Source organism: Penicillium paradoxum (genome assembly GCF_028828445.1).
Source record: "Penicillium paradoxum strain IBT 22861 chromosome Unknown utg000006l_segment0_segment0, whole genome shotgun sequence".
Taxonomy (NCBI): Eukaryota; Fungi; Ascomycota; class Eurotiomycetes; order Eurotiales; family Aspergillaceae; genus Penicillium; species Penicillium paradoxum.
Genome location: NW_026643184.1, coordinates 3,149,810 through 3,165,539, shown reverse-complemented (window position 1 = coordinate 3,165,539; position 15,730 = coordinate 3,149,810). Strand labels below are relative to the sequence as shown.

The 15,730-nt window shown below is 49.8% G+C and overlaps 6 protein-coding genes across 6 annotated transcripts; 3 read left to right on the top strand and 3 right to left on the bottom strand.

Moving 5' to 3' along the window:
* Window positions 1-212: 212 nt before the first annotated feature.
* On the top strand, window positions 213-1,399 carry N7457_007552 (40S ribosomal uS13 domain-containing protein; the record flags this gene model as incomplete). Its single annotated transcript, XM_057178595.1, has 4 exons — window positions 213-243; window positions 295-492; window positions 640-805; window positions 1,008-1,399. 4 exons carry the CDS (start codon window positions 213-215, stop codon window positions 1,303-1,305), a joined length of 693 nt encoding a protein of 230 aa, XP_057030339.1. The 3' UTR covers window positions 1,306-1,399.
* Window positions 1,400-2,087: 688 nt separating this feature from the next.
* cp3 (carboxypeptidase C PRC1) lies at window positions 2,088-3,800 on the bottom strand (the record flags this gene model as incomplete). Its single annotated transcript, XM_057178594.1, has 2 exons — window positions 2,088-3,253; window positions 3,311-3,800. 2 exons carry the CDS (start codon window positions 3,798-3,800, stop codon window positions 2,088-2,090), a joined length of 1,656 nt encoding a protein of 551 aa, XP_057030338.1.
* A 577-nt stretch (window positions 3,801-4,377) lies between these two features.
* N7457_007550 (guanine nucleotide exchange factor SDO1) lies at window positions 4,378-5,453 on the top strand (the record flags this gene model as incomplete). Its single annotated transcript, XM_057178593.1, has 2 exons — window positions 4,378-4,444; window positions 4,504-5,453. 2 exons carry the CDS (start codon window positions 4,378-4,380, stop codon window positions 5,451-5,453), a joined length of 1,017 nt encoding a protein of 338 aa, XP_057030337.1.
* A 523-nt stretch (window positions 5,454-5,976) lies between these two features.
* On the bottom strand, window positions 5,977-7,517 carry N7457_007549 (tryptophan synthase; the record flags this gene model as incomplete). Its single annotated transcript, XM_057178592.1, has 2 exons — window positions 5,977-6,919; window positions 6,979-7,517. 2 exons carry the CDS (start codon window positions 7,515-7,517, stop codon window positions 5,977-5,979), a joined length of 1,482 nt encoding a protein of 493 aa, XP_057030336.1.
* A 3,483-nt stretch (window positions 7,518-11,000) lies between these two features.
* Window positions 11,001-11,704, bottom strand: N7457_007548 (uncharacterized protein; the record flags this gene model as incomplete). Its single annotated transcript, XM_057178591.1, has 2 exons — window positions 11,001-11,317; window positions 11,395-11,704. The coding sequence occupies 2 exons, from the start codon at window positions 11,702-11,704 to the stop codon at window positions 11,001-11,003; spliced, it is 627 nt and encodes a 208-aa protein (XP_057030335.1).
* A 1,952-nt stretch (window positions 11,705-13,656) lies between these two features.
* Window positions 13,657-15,361, top strand: N7457_007547 (uncharacterized protein; the record flags this gene model as incomplete). Its single annotated transcript, XM_057178590.1, has 2 exons — window positions 13,657-13,745; window positions 13,825-15,361. The coding sequence occupies 2 exons, from the start codon at window positions 13,657-13,659 to the stop codon at window positions 15,359-15,361; spliced, it is 1,626 nt and encodes a 541-aa protein (XP_057030334.1).
* Window positions 15,362-15,730: the final 369 nt, after the last annotated feature.

The following is a 15,730-nucleotide window of genomic DNA, read 5'->3' as shown; positions in this document are numbered from 1 at the left end:
GCTGGCATTGCTTAGGCCAAAGACCATACGTATGGGCCTGTGGGTGCCTTGATGGAAACACTGAGTCAAAGGTCAGACGTCGATCAAAGAAGGCGAGAGGGCCACTGAGTAAACCATTTGATAGATTCCCAAGAACTATTCTTCAAAATACAAAGAGTTACTTCGCGGTGGCTGATCGCCCCAAGAATCAAACTCGTTGTAGTTTCATGTTGATGGAAACAAAGCCGTCTCTCAGGGCTTCAGGTAAGATACGCGTAAATAACAAAACCTATTACCAGAATCTAACATGGAAAGATAACGGTCATGTGATCGCACATGATCTGCTTCGTAATCTAGCTATTTTGAGACTAGTCGCTCACAAGCGAGCCCTCGTCCCAAACAGGTTAGCGCCCCAATTACCCGATCCCACAAGCAAAGTCACTCAGTTGGACTTCCTCCTCTCCATCCCTCTGTCGACAACCCATCGCGATCCTCGCCCATCGCCCATCATGTGTACGTGACGACCCTCCTTTCACCCTGAAAGCATTATATGATACACAACTACGAATTTGCCCAAAGAGAACAAGAGGAGGAACCAGTGGCAGATAAGGCGGTTCTCGAAATTGAATGTCGGCTAACATGCGGATTTCTCGATAACAGCGCTCGTGTCCGGCGAGAAGACGAACTTCCAGTTCATCTTGCGTCTGCTCAACACCAATGTTGACGGCAAGCAGAAGATCATGTACGCCCTGACCCAGATCAAGGGTGTCGGTCGCCGTTACTCCAACTTGGTCTGCAAGAAGGCCGATGTCGATCTCAACAAGCGGTACGTTTCGCCACAACCCCCATCGGATATACAATCATTCCCACTCCCTTATCATCGGAGGAAATCTTGAAAGAGAGAGAACACGGAGGAAAGCTTGGATCTTTGAATTTCGACACAAGGACAAGCAAGCAGAGGACTCGCGCACAACAATCGCACACATTTTTCACAAAGAATCGCAAATCTGACAAGAACCGTTCTATAGTGCTGGTGAGCTCACCACCGAAGAGCTCGAGCGTATCGTCACCATCCTCCAGACCCCGACCCAGTACAAGATCCCCTCGTGGTTCCTTAACAGACAGCGCGATATCACCGATGGCAAGGACACCCAGGTTGTCTCCAACGGTCTCGACTCCAAGCTCCGTGAGGATCTCGAGCGCCTCAAGAAGATCCGCTCCCACCGTGGTCTGCGTCACTACTGGGGCCTCCGTGTCCGTGGTCAACACACCAAGACCACTGGCCGCCGCGGTCGCACCGTCGGTGTCAGCAAGAAGAAGGGCTAAATCATTCTGTTCGTTTTTTTGCCGGGGGTTCTTGGAGGGATTCCGTTATTTCCGGTGTGTTTCTATGGGCACTCGTGGGACCTTTTCCCCGCTGGGCTGGGTATGACCGGTCCAAAAAATTGAAAATGAATCATACCAATGAAATGACCTGATCTCTTCGTTACAAGTACTTCGCTATCGGCTTTGGAGTGTGATGGAGATGACTGGATCTGGAATTATGATCCCAGCTCCAGGATCCTGTCTCAGTCTTCGGCCCTCGTAGGGTAGAACATCTCGCATGTCTTGATACCTCGCTTTGAGAAATCCATATCATACGGCGGGGTAGGTGTCTAGACCACCGACTGTGGGATGTGGCGTACGCTTAGCATGGATGCACAACTCTGGGGTATCCATCTCCCTAATCTTATGTTTGTCTCTTATGTTCGCCCACAACACATCCACCCGCCATCTACCTACACTCCACCCTATACTCCACTCGCCTTCACTTACACTTGGTCGTACATCTACACCTTGGTAGTCTATAACTATTTAGTATTCCATATGAATGTCTATTCAAGAATGATTGAATTCAAATTTGCCTAAACGCATGTATATATTCGACATAAGCCAAGTCACCGAAAGCAGGAAAGCAGATGGTACCAAGTATGCGGCCCCTGTAGGTAGATCTCCATGGGACTAGGTGTGAAATTGTACGCAAAAGCCAGACACTAGATCAATGACACGCAGTGTAATGATAACTCCACCAACTCATTGTATCATAGAGCGCAATTCAGGTTGAGTGTTTAGTACCACTCGCCACCAATCCAGCGGTTAAAGAACTCCAGGCTAGACTCGGGCTGGTCCATGGGAACCATGTGGCCGCCGCCGAAGAGACGCATGAAGGTGAAGTTGCCGTGGGACTTGACTTGGCCAATCTTCTTGCCAACGTGCTCGTTCTGGACAATCTTGAGATCCTCAAGCTCAGCGGAAGCGAACTCCTTCTGGCCAGGCCACTCAAGAGCCTCGGACCAGGCCTTGTTTCCGAGCCAGTTGCAGATGAAGTCAGCATCACCGGCATAGATCAGAACAGGGATCTGCTCAAGAACGCCGGGCACAAGGCGGTGGTAAGGCTTCATCCAATCGCCGTTGAAGAGGAAGTTACGGTTGATGTCAAAGTTGCATGAGTCGTAACCATCAACCTCAGCACCGACAGCCTCACGCACACTCTCCTGGCTAAGATACTCGCTGACATAGCCCATACCCTTGTAGCACAGGTTGCTCTCGTCCTCACACTTGCCGCGAACATCGTAAACATTCTGGCCAGTACGCTGGTAGGGACCAAGCATGGCGTTGTTGCAGTAGATCGAGGCGGGAACGCAAACCCAGGCGCTCTCGCTGTTGTAGCAAGACTCGATCATGCTCTGGCAACGAGCCAGGGAGTTATCCATGGAACGGCAAGTGCTTTCATCGAGAACGGCGGGGTAGCCACCGTCACCACAGGCCATGGGGCGATAGTACTCGTACTGAGTAAGACCATCCGTGAGACCATTACCGATGAGAACAGACTTAAGGTTGATGTTACGCTTCTTGTGGGAGAGAATCTCCGAAGCGAAGACAGGGATATAGTGACCAGCATAGGACTCACCAGCGATGTGGAAGTCCTGCTTGGCGTACTGAGGGAATTGCTTGAAGAACAGAGTCAGGAGAGCATAGACATCCTTGCCAGCAGCGACAGTGTTGCTGACGGAGGAGCCACTGTAGGAGTAGCCAACATTGATGGGTTGATCCAGGAAGATAACACTGGCATTGCTGTTCCAAGAGAAATCGTTGTAGATAGGCTTGATCTGAGCGTTGATGGAGCTAGGTCCAAGCTCCATGAACAGTCCAGTGAGGGATGAGCAGCCTGGGCCGCCGTTCAGCCACAAAACAACGGGATCGTTCTCGGGGTCATTGCGAGACTCAAAGAACCCTGGTCAGAGGTTAGCACAACCAACGTTGCATGAAAGACAAAGTTTGAAAGACTCACAGTAGAACAGATGCTTGTCGTTCTCATTGTCATCCAGGTAACCACTGTACTGCTTCACGCCGGGATCGATGCCGAGAGAGCTGGGGTCAACCTTCTTGGCACGGAGGCTGTAGTCCTCCAGCTTGCCTTCGACCTCACGTTCCTTGGTACCATCAGTACCAGAGACCCAGATGTCTTGAACATCCTTGCCGCTGACGTGATAATCCCAGTGTGAGTCGGGTCGACGAGTGTGTTTCTTAGGCAGGGAAAGCAGGGGAGCGCTGTCCATAGATTCGGGGAAGTGCTTGGAGACTTCCTCCCAGAGCTGACGAGCTTCACTAGAGAGAGCCCCAAACTGCTCCTGGAGATGCTGCAAGGGCTTGGAGAACAAATCGGCACCTTGCTGAGCTACATTCTCCGAGAACTCCTTGTGACCTCCAAGGACCTGCTGGAGAGATGGGGTAGCCGCCGAAGCAGCTCCCGCCAAAAGAGTGGCAGAAAGAAGTCTCATTGCAAATTGGCTCCAAAACGCAAAGCAAGAGTGATGATACTGATGGGCTGTTGATGGAAAGCGGGTACCTTGGGGTCTGGAATCAGGAGCTCTTATCAGTAATGGTTCGCCGGTGTGGTTATCAACATGTATCCGAACGTAAATGGAGCCACTTACACTATAGAAGATACCACAAGATGAAGATAATTGAAATATGAGTCAAAGAAACAAGACGATGATGCCTTGATGTCCTGGACAAGGTTGTGAGGTGAGGAGAAGCAGGAACGCCGATGACGCCGGGGACGGTCGATAAGACGAGTCAGTTGGGCCAATCAGAGGCCCCCATGTGGACCTGACCAATGATTCAGCGAGAGTCACGGGATCATCTGGATAGGAGGGGCACGAGCTTTGTGGCTAAGCCTTTTTGGGCGCAATTTGCATTTCTCGCGCAAATCGACTTCTGATACTCTACATATACCTACATTTTCTATCGCTTATTTGGAAAGCGTTTGGATTGATATTCAGCTGAATATCTACCCATCTTTTGGTCTCTATTATTGCTTGTGGACACGGTCAGCCTTTAGCGGCCTAATACAAAATGCCGATCAACCAACCCTCCAACCAGATCAAATTCACCAACGTGTCGGTGGTCCGACTAAAAAAAGGTAGGCTACAGCGTTATCTACGTCATTTTGATTTCCCTAACCGTCGTGTTATAATCCAGGCAAGAAGCGCTTCGAACTCGCCTGTTACAAGAACAAACTGCTTGAATACCGATCCGGCGCTGAAAAGGACCTCGACAATGTTCTCCAGGTCCCAACCGTGTTCCTTTCAGTCTCGAAAGCTCAGACTGCGCCATCTGCAGAGCTTACAAAAGCCTTCGGCGCCGGTACTCCACGAGAGGAAATACTGCAAGAGATCCTCCGCAAAGGCGAAGTCCAAGTCGGCGAGCGTGAGCGCAAAGATATCCTCGAGCGAGTGGAGAAGGAAGTGCTGGACATCGTATCAGGCCGACTAGTCGATCCCTCAACCAAGCGCGTGTACACCACCGGAATGATCCACAAGGCGTTGGATCAACTGACTTCGGCCAGCGGACAACAACAAACACAAGCGAGCGCAGAGACGAATGGAGATGGCGAAGAGAAGTCATCCCAGCCCAAGAAGCCTCTCTGGACAGGAGTTTCCGCCAACCGCTCGGCCAAGAGTCAAGCGCTGGATGCCATGAAGGCACTGATTGCTTGGCAGCCGATTCCTGTTATGCGGGCTCGTATGCGTCTCCGTGTGACGTGTCCGGTGTCGCTGCTGAAACAATCTGTCAAGGCTGCACCCGGTGCTGCATCGAATAAAGACAAGGAAGCACCTTCTGGTGGCTCAAAGAACAACAAGAAGGGAAATAAAGGATCGAAGAAATCTGCCAAGAGAGATGATTCGGACATTGAGGCTGGTCAGTCTGATGCAGAAGCTGCACCCAAGGCCCCAAGTACTGTCAAAGATAAGATCATGGCCTTTATCGAATCGGTAGAGTCTCAAGAAGTCGTGGGCGGAGACGAATGGGAGATTGTGGGTTTCGCTGAGCCTGGTGCGTTCAAGGGATTGAATGAGTTGGTCAGCAATGAGACACGCGGCAGAGGCCGGGTTGAGGTTCTGGACATGTCGGTCACGCATGAGGATTAAATTATGACGTCTTTTTATGGCTTTACGGGGCTTTACCATGATACACCGATATGACTGATGACAAGATGTTTAAAAGGACATTGGAATATACTGAATTTTGACATGCCATCTCTCTTTCTCTTTCTGAGGGGAACACAGAAAAACAAAAGCAAGCACCAAAGCTATATGTAATCTCAACAAAGTCTATGTCATAGAAAAAGCAAGAATGCACCTGGGCGCTTGCCCAAGTGAGTAGGTAGGTGCTTGGTGAGCAAACAACACAAACTTGGAATGAACTACAGAGTGGGAAAGTAATCATTTACAAGCAAAGCAGTAGATTTGTGCAAAATAGCTTTGGGAATGTCATGAGTTCGCTAACAACGAGAGAGAGCGACTCGAAATGTGATACCAGAAGATGCAGTCTAGGACAGAAGTAAGAAACTCAACAACGCCGTAAACAAAAGGTTTGGATATTCCCGAAAAACAAGAGAAAAGCAATCAAGTCGTGCCTGGTATTTGTGTGCTTGAGTACGGAGGAGTCCCCTCAAACATCTAACTGATCCACGTCAATATTATCACATCCAGTCACCATCAAAACCACATTTTTGCCTGGGCCAAGTTCCCTAGCGAGATCGACGGTCTTGGCTATCGCGTGACTCGAGTCAAGACCAGGAAGGATTCCCTCGTGGTGCTGAAGGGTTCTAAATCCATCCAGGGCATCCGCGTCGGTAGCCGTGGAAATTTCAATTCGGCCAGAGTCCTTCCAATGAGCAATCTCAGGCCCCACAGATGGCAGGTTCATGTCCGGTGAGATGGAATGTGAGTCGATGATCTGACCATGTTTATCTTGAAGCAAGAGAGTACGGGCACCCTGGAGTACACCGATCTCCCCGTCTGTCAGGGCAGCTGCCTGTGCGGCTTCCACGCCAACTAAGCGAATAGTTGAGTCATGAAGGAACGGTCTAAAGAGACCAATTGCACCATTACCGCTGCCCACGGCGGTGACGAGAGCATCCGGATGGCGACCCGCTGCCTCGTGCATCTGGGCTGCGACCTCCTCGCCTAGAAGGGCCTGGAACGTGCGAGCCAGAGTCGGCAAGGGATTGGGACCCACCGGGCTACTCATGAGGTAGTATGCAGACTCGTGCTTGCAGACCGAATCTCGCAGGGCGTCTGTGATAGCTGCGCGCAAGCTGCCCAAGCCCGAGGGCGCGCGAGCCGTCAGTACCTTGGCGCCCAGTGACTTCATCTCGAGCACATCCTTCTCCTGGGCACTGGCATCATCTGCACCCATGAAGATCACACAGCTCAATCCCAGACGAGCACACATTGCAGCGGTAAATTTGCCATGTTTGGCTGAAGCACACTCGGTGATGATCTCAGATCGGCCCATACGTCGTGCTAGCAGGAGCTGACCGATGATACTGCGAGATTTATGGCTGCCATATTCATTTTGATCTTCACGCTTCAGCCAGATAGTAGCCCCCCTGCCAAGTTAGTCAGGTTTGTAGCCATGTGCAGTGGTGTGGCTTGAGCACGCTGGAACGTGGCATATTCTGACCAGAACGAAGGGTCTGAGACGGTGGCCTCAAAGAATGATGTCAGCTCGTATAGGAATCCGATAATAGATTCAGGAGTAAACCGGCCCCCATAGCAGCCATAGCCATCGAATGTGATTTGTGGGGCCTGTAGACTCCCATCTTGCTGCAGGATAGGAATATAGGGTGTGGTTGTGTGCCATCGTGATGTTGAGGTGGATTTGGCTGATGGCTCAGCAGGCAATGAGGAGTTTCCAGTAGCGGTTGACGCTATTGTTGTTCCAGTATCGCTATCTGAGGTAGAAGTTGACCCGGTGCGTGTGCTGCCAATGTAGCTCAATGGAGAAGCGGAAGATGTTTCAGATTGTATGCTGCCAACTCTCTCCACACATGGACCAGCAATGCATGGTTGAGTGGTTCTTCTAGAATATCTGAAGGGAATGGCATTTTCTGTATCATTCGTCGTAGCTTCGGTGGTTTCATATGGTTTAGGAGATGGAAAACAAATAAAATGGCGCATAGAATAAACCATGGTGTCGTTCATCATTCGTACGAAATAGGAATTGGATTGGTAGTTTAAAAGATAGGATGTCAGATGGAGAATCTTGAAGAATCCTTTGTACGGAGTAGAAAGACTAGCTCAATGTTTGGTGCATGGAGTAAAGGTTAGGGTAAAGTATAGAGTATATATATCAGTGGGCATGAGATGCATTAAATATGAGAATTACCTACTATGGGCACCCGAATTTACTATGCGCACCCAGCGCTCAGCCTATTTGAATATTTCTTCCTACCGGCCGCTATCCGTAACTCTCTGGTAGGATGAAATATGTTATCATCTCTGTTTTCGATGCTAATAGCATACCAAGGTATGATGATATCACTGCTACTAGACATATGGGCCGATTGTTCATCATTTGACATCATAAAGCTATCCCTAGATTATGATTTCCTATAGAGATAGAGATGAGTTTCTAAATCGAGATATAGAGTTTTCGATATAAAAATGAAGCTATCCCTAGATCCTACGCCTGGGTAGAAATAAAGATATGGATTTTTAATTATAAAAACTCTATATCTCGATTTAGAAACTCATCTCTATCTCTATAGGAAATCATGATCTGGGGATAGCTTTATGATGTCAAATGATAAAAGATCGGCCGATATTTGTAGTAGCAGTGATATCATCGTACTTTGGCATGACATTAGCAGTGATGTCATTGTACCTTGGCATGATATTAGCATCGACAACAGAGATGATAACATATTTCATCCTACCAGAGGGTTACGGATAGCGGCCGGTAGGAAGAAATCTTCAAATAGGCCGAGCGCTGGGTGCGCATAGTAAATTCGGGTGCCCATAGTAACTCTCTTGAATGGATGTGTGAATGTGCCTTCCCAACTATGTGCCTTCCAAGGCGTTAGGCCATCTAGTCAAATGGGGATTTAAATCCTTTCCCACATTTCTTGTCCAATTGGAGGACTCCACTCGCTCTCCTAGCGGTTCTAATTTGCGACTACATCGGTCATGCAAGTACATGGCCGGGGTCCCCTCTTCCAACCCAATCATCATTCAAATTTTCCGAGGTTTACAGTTTCCTACTCTTCAAATCCTTTGTTTGGAAGCTCGTTATGGAAAATGGTGATGGGATAGTTCAAACATTACATACGGAGTACTCCGTTTACAAACCCAAATCCTTGGGCTAGATGCAATGATCCGCGGTGATGGCAGCGGTGACGGCGAGGATTCACGCTCTAGAACCGATAATAACTCTGACCGAATAACATTGAATTCCACATTGCCACCAAGGCTTACAACCTAGCGAGGAGGCCAATCCCCTTTTAGTATCCAGATCGAGAATGCTGGTTATCACTGGGAGTGCCCACAACGCATCATTCTATAAATGCTGTGTGACCCTCTCATTCTGCCCCCAGCATATCTTTTCTCACTGTTTCACAAAACAATCCTTAGCATGGGCCAAGTTCAAATTCGTGATGTGATTATCCAGTCCAGATCCTACTCCACGTGTTACGGTTGCCAGGGTCATCTCACGAGCCGATGCCCAGAACTGACTCGGTTAGCACAGTGATCATTACTAACCAGGGATGTCTTGAATTTGGGAAAATCTCGGCATTGGACAAGGATGTCACTTTCTTTGAAATCATTTTTGTCTGTATAGAGCAAATGGTAAGGGTTCGTGTCGTCGGTGGGTCCTGTTTATACAAGGATCTCTTTCAGCCACACGTTCTTTGATGTGCCAGCCCCAAACCCTATGCGTTGAACTAATCCGAAGTTTGAATTCCCCCTGAGTTTTTGGAAACTCTACAAGCGAATAATCTGTACGGAGTACGGAGCACGGAGTAATCGGCTCTCAAAGAAAACGGTAATACACAGCTTGATGAAGGTCGGGCCACTGCATACCAGTTCTGCTAGTATCACGTTCATCACCTTCGTAGCACATATATATGTTTATCCAAACTACAGCGCAAAATGTATCGAGCTTTGCATTCGTAAGGGTACTCATTGAGCTAAATTTCACATTCTTTTGGTCTGGTGCTTACTCCTACCAACTAACTCCCCGATGTTGAGATTTACGGCGAGGGTGATCTGTGACTAGGATGGGGTTTTTTTTGCTAGATTGTAGATATGTGGTAAACAGATGGGATTCAAGTCTGAGAGACAGGACCAGACTCTACGCCACGAAGAGAGAGAGAGAGAGATTGGAAACCCTGTATTCGTCTGAAGAAGAGAAGAAGGGAAGGAAATCATCTAAGAGAAAGAGCTTCTTATAGCATGGCGAGGAAGGAGGAGTCACCTGACTCCAAACAAAATCCCTGAGATGTGCATAAATGGTCAATAAACGGTGTTTGGGGTGTAGGACGAGATTTAAAGAATGATATATATCATTCTACGCGGAAGTACGATCATGACTATATTACTACAGTGTCCCTTATGTGTTTTTTGGGAATGCATGTGCAACATTAGCTTAGGTTGTTTCCTCTACTTAACTCAAACGTTCATTTTGAAGCCCAGGGGGAACCGATGGGATCTAGGTATAGGGGCTTGCACAGAAGTACGAAGAACACCAAGTGCTACCCCTTTATGTGGCCAAATTAGACTAGGAAACCATACCTACTCGAAAAAGTTCAATCCATACAGGGAAATAAATTCCATCTCAAAATGATACACTGGGAACTCGTCGCTCTATCCCTTACACTTTGTATACTGCAGCCCGATCTCAAGCCGATAGGCAAATTCCCGAGATGACCTTGCGACAAAGTTATCTTAACTTATCACGACAGGCATTATCCCGACTAGACGGACATTTGAACCAGCCACTTGGAAGCCCACGAGCAAGGATGAGGTAGCCGATCGAACAAATCATTACTGAAATGGAGTGATATGCAATCTTAGCGCGGGGGAAGAAAGCTTGGCCTATAGCGGGGTTGGGGATTCTTCGAGAACAGCAGGCAGATCTAGAGCGATCTATACGGAGTACGGATTAGAACCTTGATCGGCTGATACGAGAATATATAGTTCGGGGGAGGACCCGAAAGTTTATCTTAAGCGACGTTCTATTGTTTTGTCTAGACCTTCTGAAGGATACTTTTTAGACGAAGTCGTGATAAGAGCAAATGGAAAGCCAGGGTAGATGGTCCAAACCATCGGAGCAAAAAAGGTCAACCAGACCAAAAATAAGAGAGATGAAACAGCCAAAATCCTCAACGGGTATACGCTCAGATGCAAATGCATGACAGATAGGAAAAGAATCCGTCGCCGACAGGGTGTTCACGGCATCAAGCGAGGAACAGCCCCCGGGGCGAAAAAAATGGAAATGGCGGGCGTGGATGCTCGATATGCTGGTATCGAGGGGCGGATGGCCGACCGTGGGCCCGAGAAGGGATCCAAAAGGAGATCAAAGGGGATTTAAATAAATAGAGGACATCGAGTCCATAGGTGTTACTGGGACGTTAAAAGAAAAAACAATCTCCCGGATTCGAAGAAAGTAGGCGAAGAAAAATTGACGAATTATGCGCAGACCTGGACGGCGATCAAAGCGCGGGCGAGATCCTCGGGGGCGAAAGGAAGGTGCTTTCGGGCGGACATGACGCACGGGGAGAGGGCGGGCGACATGGCACGGACGAGGGGTGATGTGTAGCGAACTGATTCCTCGAGGTAGAATTTCGAGTCCTTTGAATCGTCTGGAATTTCGTAGAATGAGGGCTCATTCAGCAGAGTCATCACTGAGCCACTATAGCTGGAGGAGTTGATGATGGTGGAGGACTGAGAGCCGGAGTCAGCACCGCGTGGCGATGATTCAGCGGGAGTCTCTGGGCGTGAGGGGGCTAGATCAGAAAAAAAACGAAGTTAATACGAGTTGAGACAGGGCCATGCATTTTGATTAGGGCTGGAGGTTGTGTACCTGGATCGACATCGACACCATCCTCCGGAGACACCGACTCATCTGTGTCGGAGGGGCCGGAGCAACCCGCGTAGACCTCGCAGCCCTCGTACGTGGCACAGGGCGACAGGGAGAGGTCGAATGAGCGGGTTCGTTCCACCATGGCACCACTGAAGGACCAAGCGGCCAGATTCTTCTGATGGGTGCGATCGAAAGGTCCCTTGAACTTCGACGGGGGACACTCGGAGCGGCGATAATATTCGATTTTGGGCTTTCCATCGTTTTTGGAGCTGGAGCGGAACACCCGCTTGACCCTTTCGCGGAACGTCATATCGGAGAAAAGAATTGTGAACACGATATTCAAGATTCAAGATCAAAGAGGTTCAGAGATCAATGCGGGCGGTTCCTGAGTTAAATGGCTCAATGGTGCATACCACTCCCAGACTGGGGACGGACGCGGAGGGTGTGCAAGCACGAATAGCGGGGTTGATGGATCAGAAACTGACCATTCTAGAGAGAAAAGAGAACAAAGTGGAGAGGTGAATTGGAGAGAAGTCAAGTCCAGGGCAGAGAGGGGAAAGTGGAATACTAATAACGTCCCAGGATGTAACGGCACGAGAGAGATAAGCCCCAGAAGTGTGTGTTCGGCCCATATCCGGTGAAGACCTGGGGGGCAAAAACGTAGAGTATTCCTTTAATTGGCTGCTCTCAATCCACTGTCTGTGCGAAGAGATATTGGATATTATTGACGATATACCCTGCTATCCTGTATGGTTCTTTTCCTCTCGACTCGACCCTGTATACGGAGTATGTAGGATGGACTTCGTACTCCGTACTCCGTACCGACATGTACTATGGAGACCGAGCGAAAGACCCGAGAAAGCACCGAGTCTGGAAAAAGGAACCACAAAGGGACTATTACTCAACTGCTACTATGTAAATCGATAGTGTCACAGTTACATCTCGATACCATTTAATATGGGAGTTCTCGGGTGGACGTGCAGCCTAAACCCAACGGGATCTCAGGAATGTTAGTGGCGCCCTGCAGCGAAGACTTCCAGAAACATACGGAGTCCGGAGTACGGAGTAGGAGCCTCACGGTTACATCATTTACCCTGTACCTAACACGATGTGTAACCAAAATTGCCCGTTCCTAATCTGTGAGCACGAAGACTGGGGAAGCGGGAATAAACCGGAAACAGGGTGGACCGAAAGAGTGCCCCGTTCGCCTCCACTCGGCACGTTTGTGCCGGTCGCATTGGGCAATGGGCTGATATAGCACTTACTGGTACCTGCTTCCATCAAGGCCGGCTGGCCCAATGGCAAGGCGCTTGACTACGAATCAAGAGATTGCAGGTTCGATCCCTGCGTCGGTCAATATCTTTTTTATCTTTTTTATCTTTGTTTCTTTGTGTCACACTTACGTTTTTGGACATACTTGATCTCTTATTTCGTAACTCTCTTTTTTTTAAATGTAAAAAACACCATTATTTCATAACGCCTTCTAGGCATATGGAATGCTCTGTACTCCGTAAGGCAGACTTGATCCTTCCGTCCTATGCAGGTAATACGGCCCATAGCCGCATTACGTGGACTACTGCACGATACTCCGGGTCTTTGCGATCGATTGGACGGTTCTTTCAGAGCCATGGATCTTCCCATGCGATTGGGGCTATTGGGGCTATTGGGGCTATTTTTACGTTCGCCATTTCGGATCTGTCTGCGGACTTGGACTGAGAAAGGCATTTCCTACGAAGGTGCAGTCGTGAGTGTAAGGAGCACAGTAAGGCGAAGAACTCATTTGGTCTATGCGCCTTTCCCCAGATCCTCCTGGAACGCGCCCCTGATTGCCCCTGAAACGTCGTGCATTCACAACCCTATTTACCCGATCCAGACGTTAGGGCTGGGAGCTCTGACACACGACAGGGAACTATGAAAGGACCGTTGCAAAGGAATGTACGACTCAAGGAAGAGAATGAAATAGAGAAAGAAACTAGAATTCCACTTTGATTCTCAGATCTAAGAATAAGGCCCCCTCTCAAAAAAAAAAAAAGAGATTAAGAGTAATTTCGCAACGCTTGTTCCAGAAGTGTCCTCACCACGGATCCTGTAGAGAGAGCATACCGGAACATCGTCATCCCTTACTTGGCCTCTTCCTTCCTACACTTCACCCTCCTGCCACATTATAGTAAGTCATCTTCGGGTCTCTATTTTCTTCACCTTTGTTCATCCCGTTATCATCCATTCTGACCCGTGCAGAATCATCCAATCGAAACAAGCGCCATGCCTAAGAAGGGAGGAAAGAAGAACAAGAAGGGCAGCAAGCCCGCCGTGGTTGCAGCTGCTGCTGTAGACAACGTCAAGGATATTGTGTAAGTCCAACGAAGAGAAAAAAAAATTTGGCGCGTGCGGCGATGCCACCTCACCAACAATCTCTAATTCTGGTCGCAGCAACCCCGACCACGAAGTTGAGGACGTTGAGGACCAGGCCCAGCAAATCGAAGCCCCGAAGGAGACCATCGAGCAGATCGAGACTCCGGAGACCGTGACGGAGCCCACTGAGACTGTCGCTGAGCCCAGTCAGGCCCCCGAGGTCGTATCCACAGCTGAGACCCCCGCCGTGACGGAAACAAAGCCGGCTGAGGAGGCTGTGAAGGCCGCGGAAGCCCCCGAGGCCCCCGAAGCCCCCGAAGCCGTTGCGACAGAGAACAAGAATACCGTCGAGGAGGCCGTGGAGAAGGCGCAGGCTTCCAAGGCCGGTCAGTTGGGTGAGGTGGAGGGTGGCGACGGCGCAGGCACTGGTATGACGAGTGTCAGTAAAATTGCGACAATGATCTCCACTAACCTCAATCCTGCAGCTGTGATCCCAGACAAGTCCAATGAATCCGCCGTGATCCCCGAGACCAAAGAACCCGAGACCGAGACTGCCGCCATCGGCGCTGCCGCAACACTGCCCGAGCGCCCCAAGACCTCGGAATCAACCGCCGCCCCTGCCATCGTCGCTGCGCCTGAGCCTACCCCTGTTGTCGAGAACGATGTTGCCCATGCGAAGCGTCCTTACGAGAAGCCCATCTTCAGCACCGAGGAGAACCTGAAGCCCCACAAGATGCCCAAGACTGACGAGGAGCCGGTCGCGATTAGCGTCGAGGAGGACAAGAAGACCATTGAGAACTTGGCCGGTGTTGGACCCGCTTCGGCTGCTGCCCTCACAGTCCCTGAGCCCGTTCCTGTCCAGACCGAGGCACCTAAGGCCGTAGAGGAGATCATCGACGAGACACCCAAGGTTGCCGAGGAAAAGACCGTCGAGGAGACACCCAAGGTCGCCGAGGAGAAGATCGTCGAGGAGACACCCAAGGTTGCTGAGGAGAAGACCGTCGAGGAGACACCCAAGGTCGCCGAGGAGAAGATCGTCGAGGAGACACCCAAGGTTGCTGAGGAAAAGACCGTCGAGGAGACACCCAAGGTCGCCGAGGTCGCCGAGGAGAAGACTTCTGAGGCACCTCAGGTTGCTGAGGAAAAGACCCTCGAGGAGACGGTCGCCGAGGAGAAGATTTCTGAGGCACCTCAGATTGCTGAACAAAAGGCCGAGACACCTAAGGTTGTTGAGGAGAAGACCGCTGTTGAGGAAAAGACCCCTGTTGAGTCTACCCCCAAGAGTACTCCTGCTCAGTCAGGCGCCGGGCAGCCTTCCTCCCCCGCTGCGATCGCTGCTGCGACTGCCGCTCTTGCTTCCTTCAAGAGTGACAAGGCTGCCACCCCGGTTGCTGCCAAGGAGGCTGAGCTCCAGAAGCCCGAAGCTGCCTTGAAGCGCGGCGAGGAGCCGCTCCCCAAAGCTGAGTCTCCCAAGGCCGAGACTAAGGCTGAGCCCGTTACGGAGGAAGCTAGTAAGGCCCAGGAACAAACCCAGAAGACTTCTGAACCCTCACCAGAGCCGGTTGAGAAGAAGAAGGGTGGATTCATGTCTTGGTTGAAGCGCAAGCTCAAATAAATAAAGTAATTGATGTGGGGGGCGAGAGAGACGGTGTATGATATGCACGCTGTACGCTAGTTGGGGACGTTGGGAGGATACCAAATTGCCTCAAGCTCGCTGTGTTTTTTTGTGTTTTTCTTTTCTTTTGTCAGGCTTTGATGATACACCAGTTGAAATTATATATCAGAATCAGAATTATAGTGTTTATTATCTGGAGTTTGGACTTGGACATCGTAATGAGACGGGCAACCCCTCCATTGGGCTTCGATGTACACCGCTATTCAGGCGTCAATGCGTCCATGAGGAGGATCAACCATGCGCTCCATACGGAGTACATACTCCGTACTCCGTATGGACCCTCGGTATTCCGATCGTCTAACTCCTTTA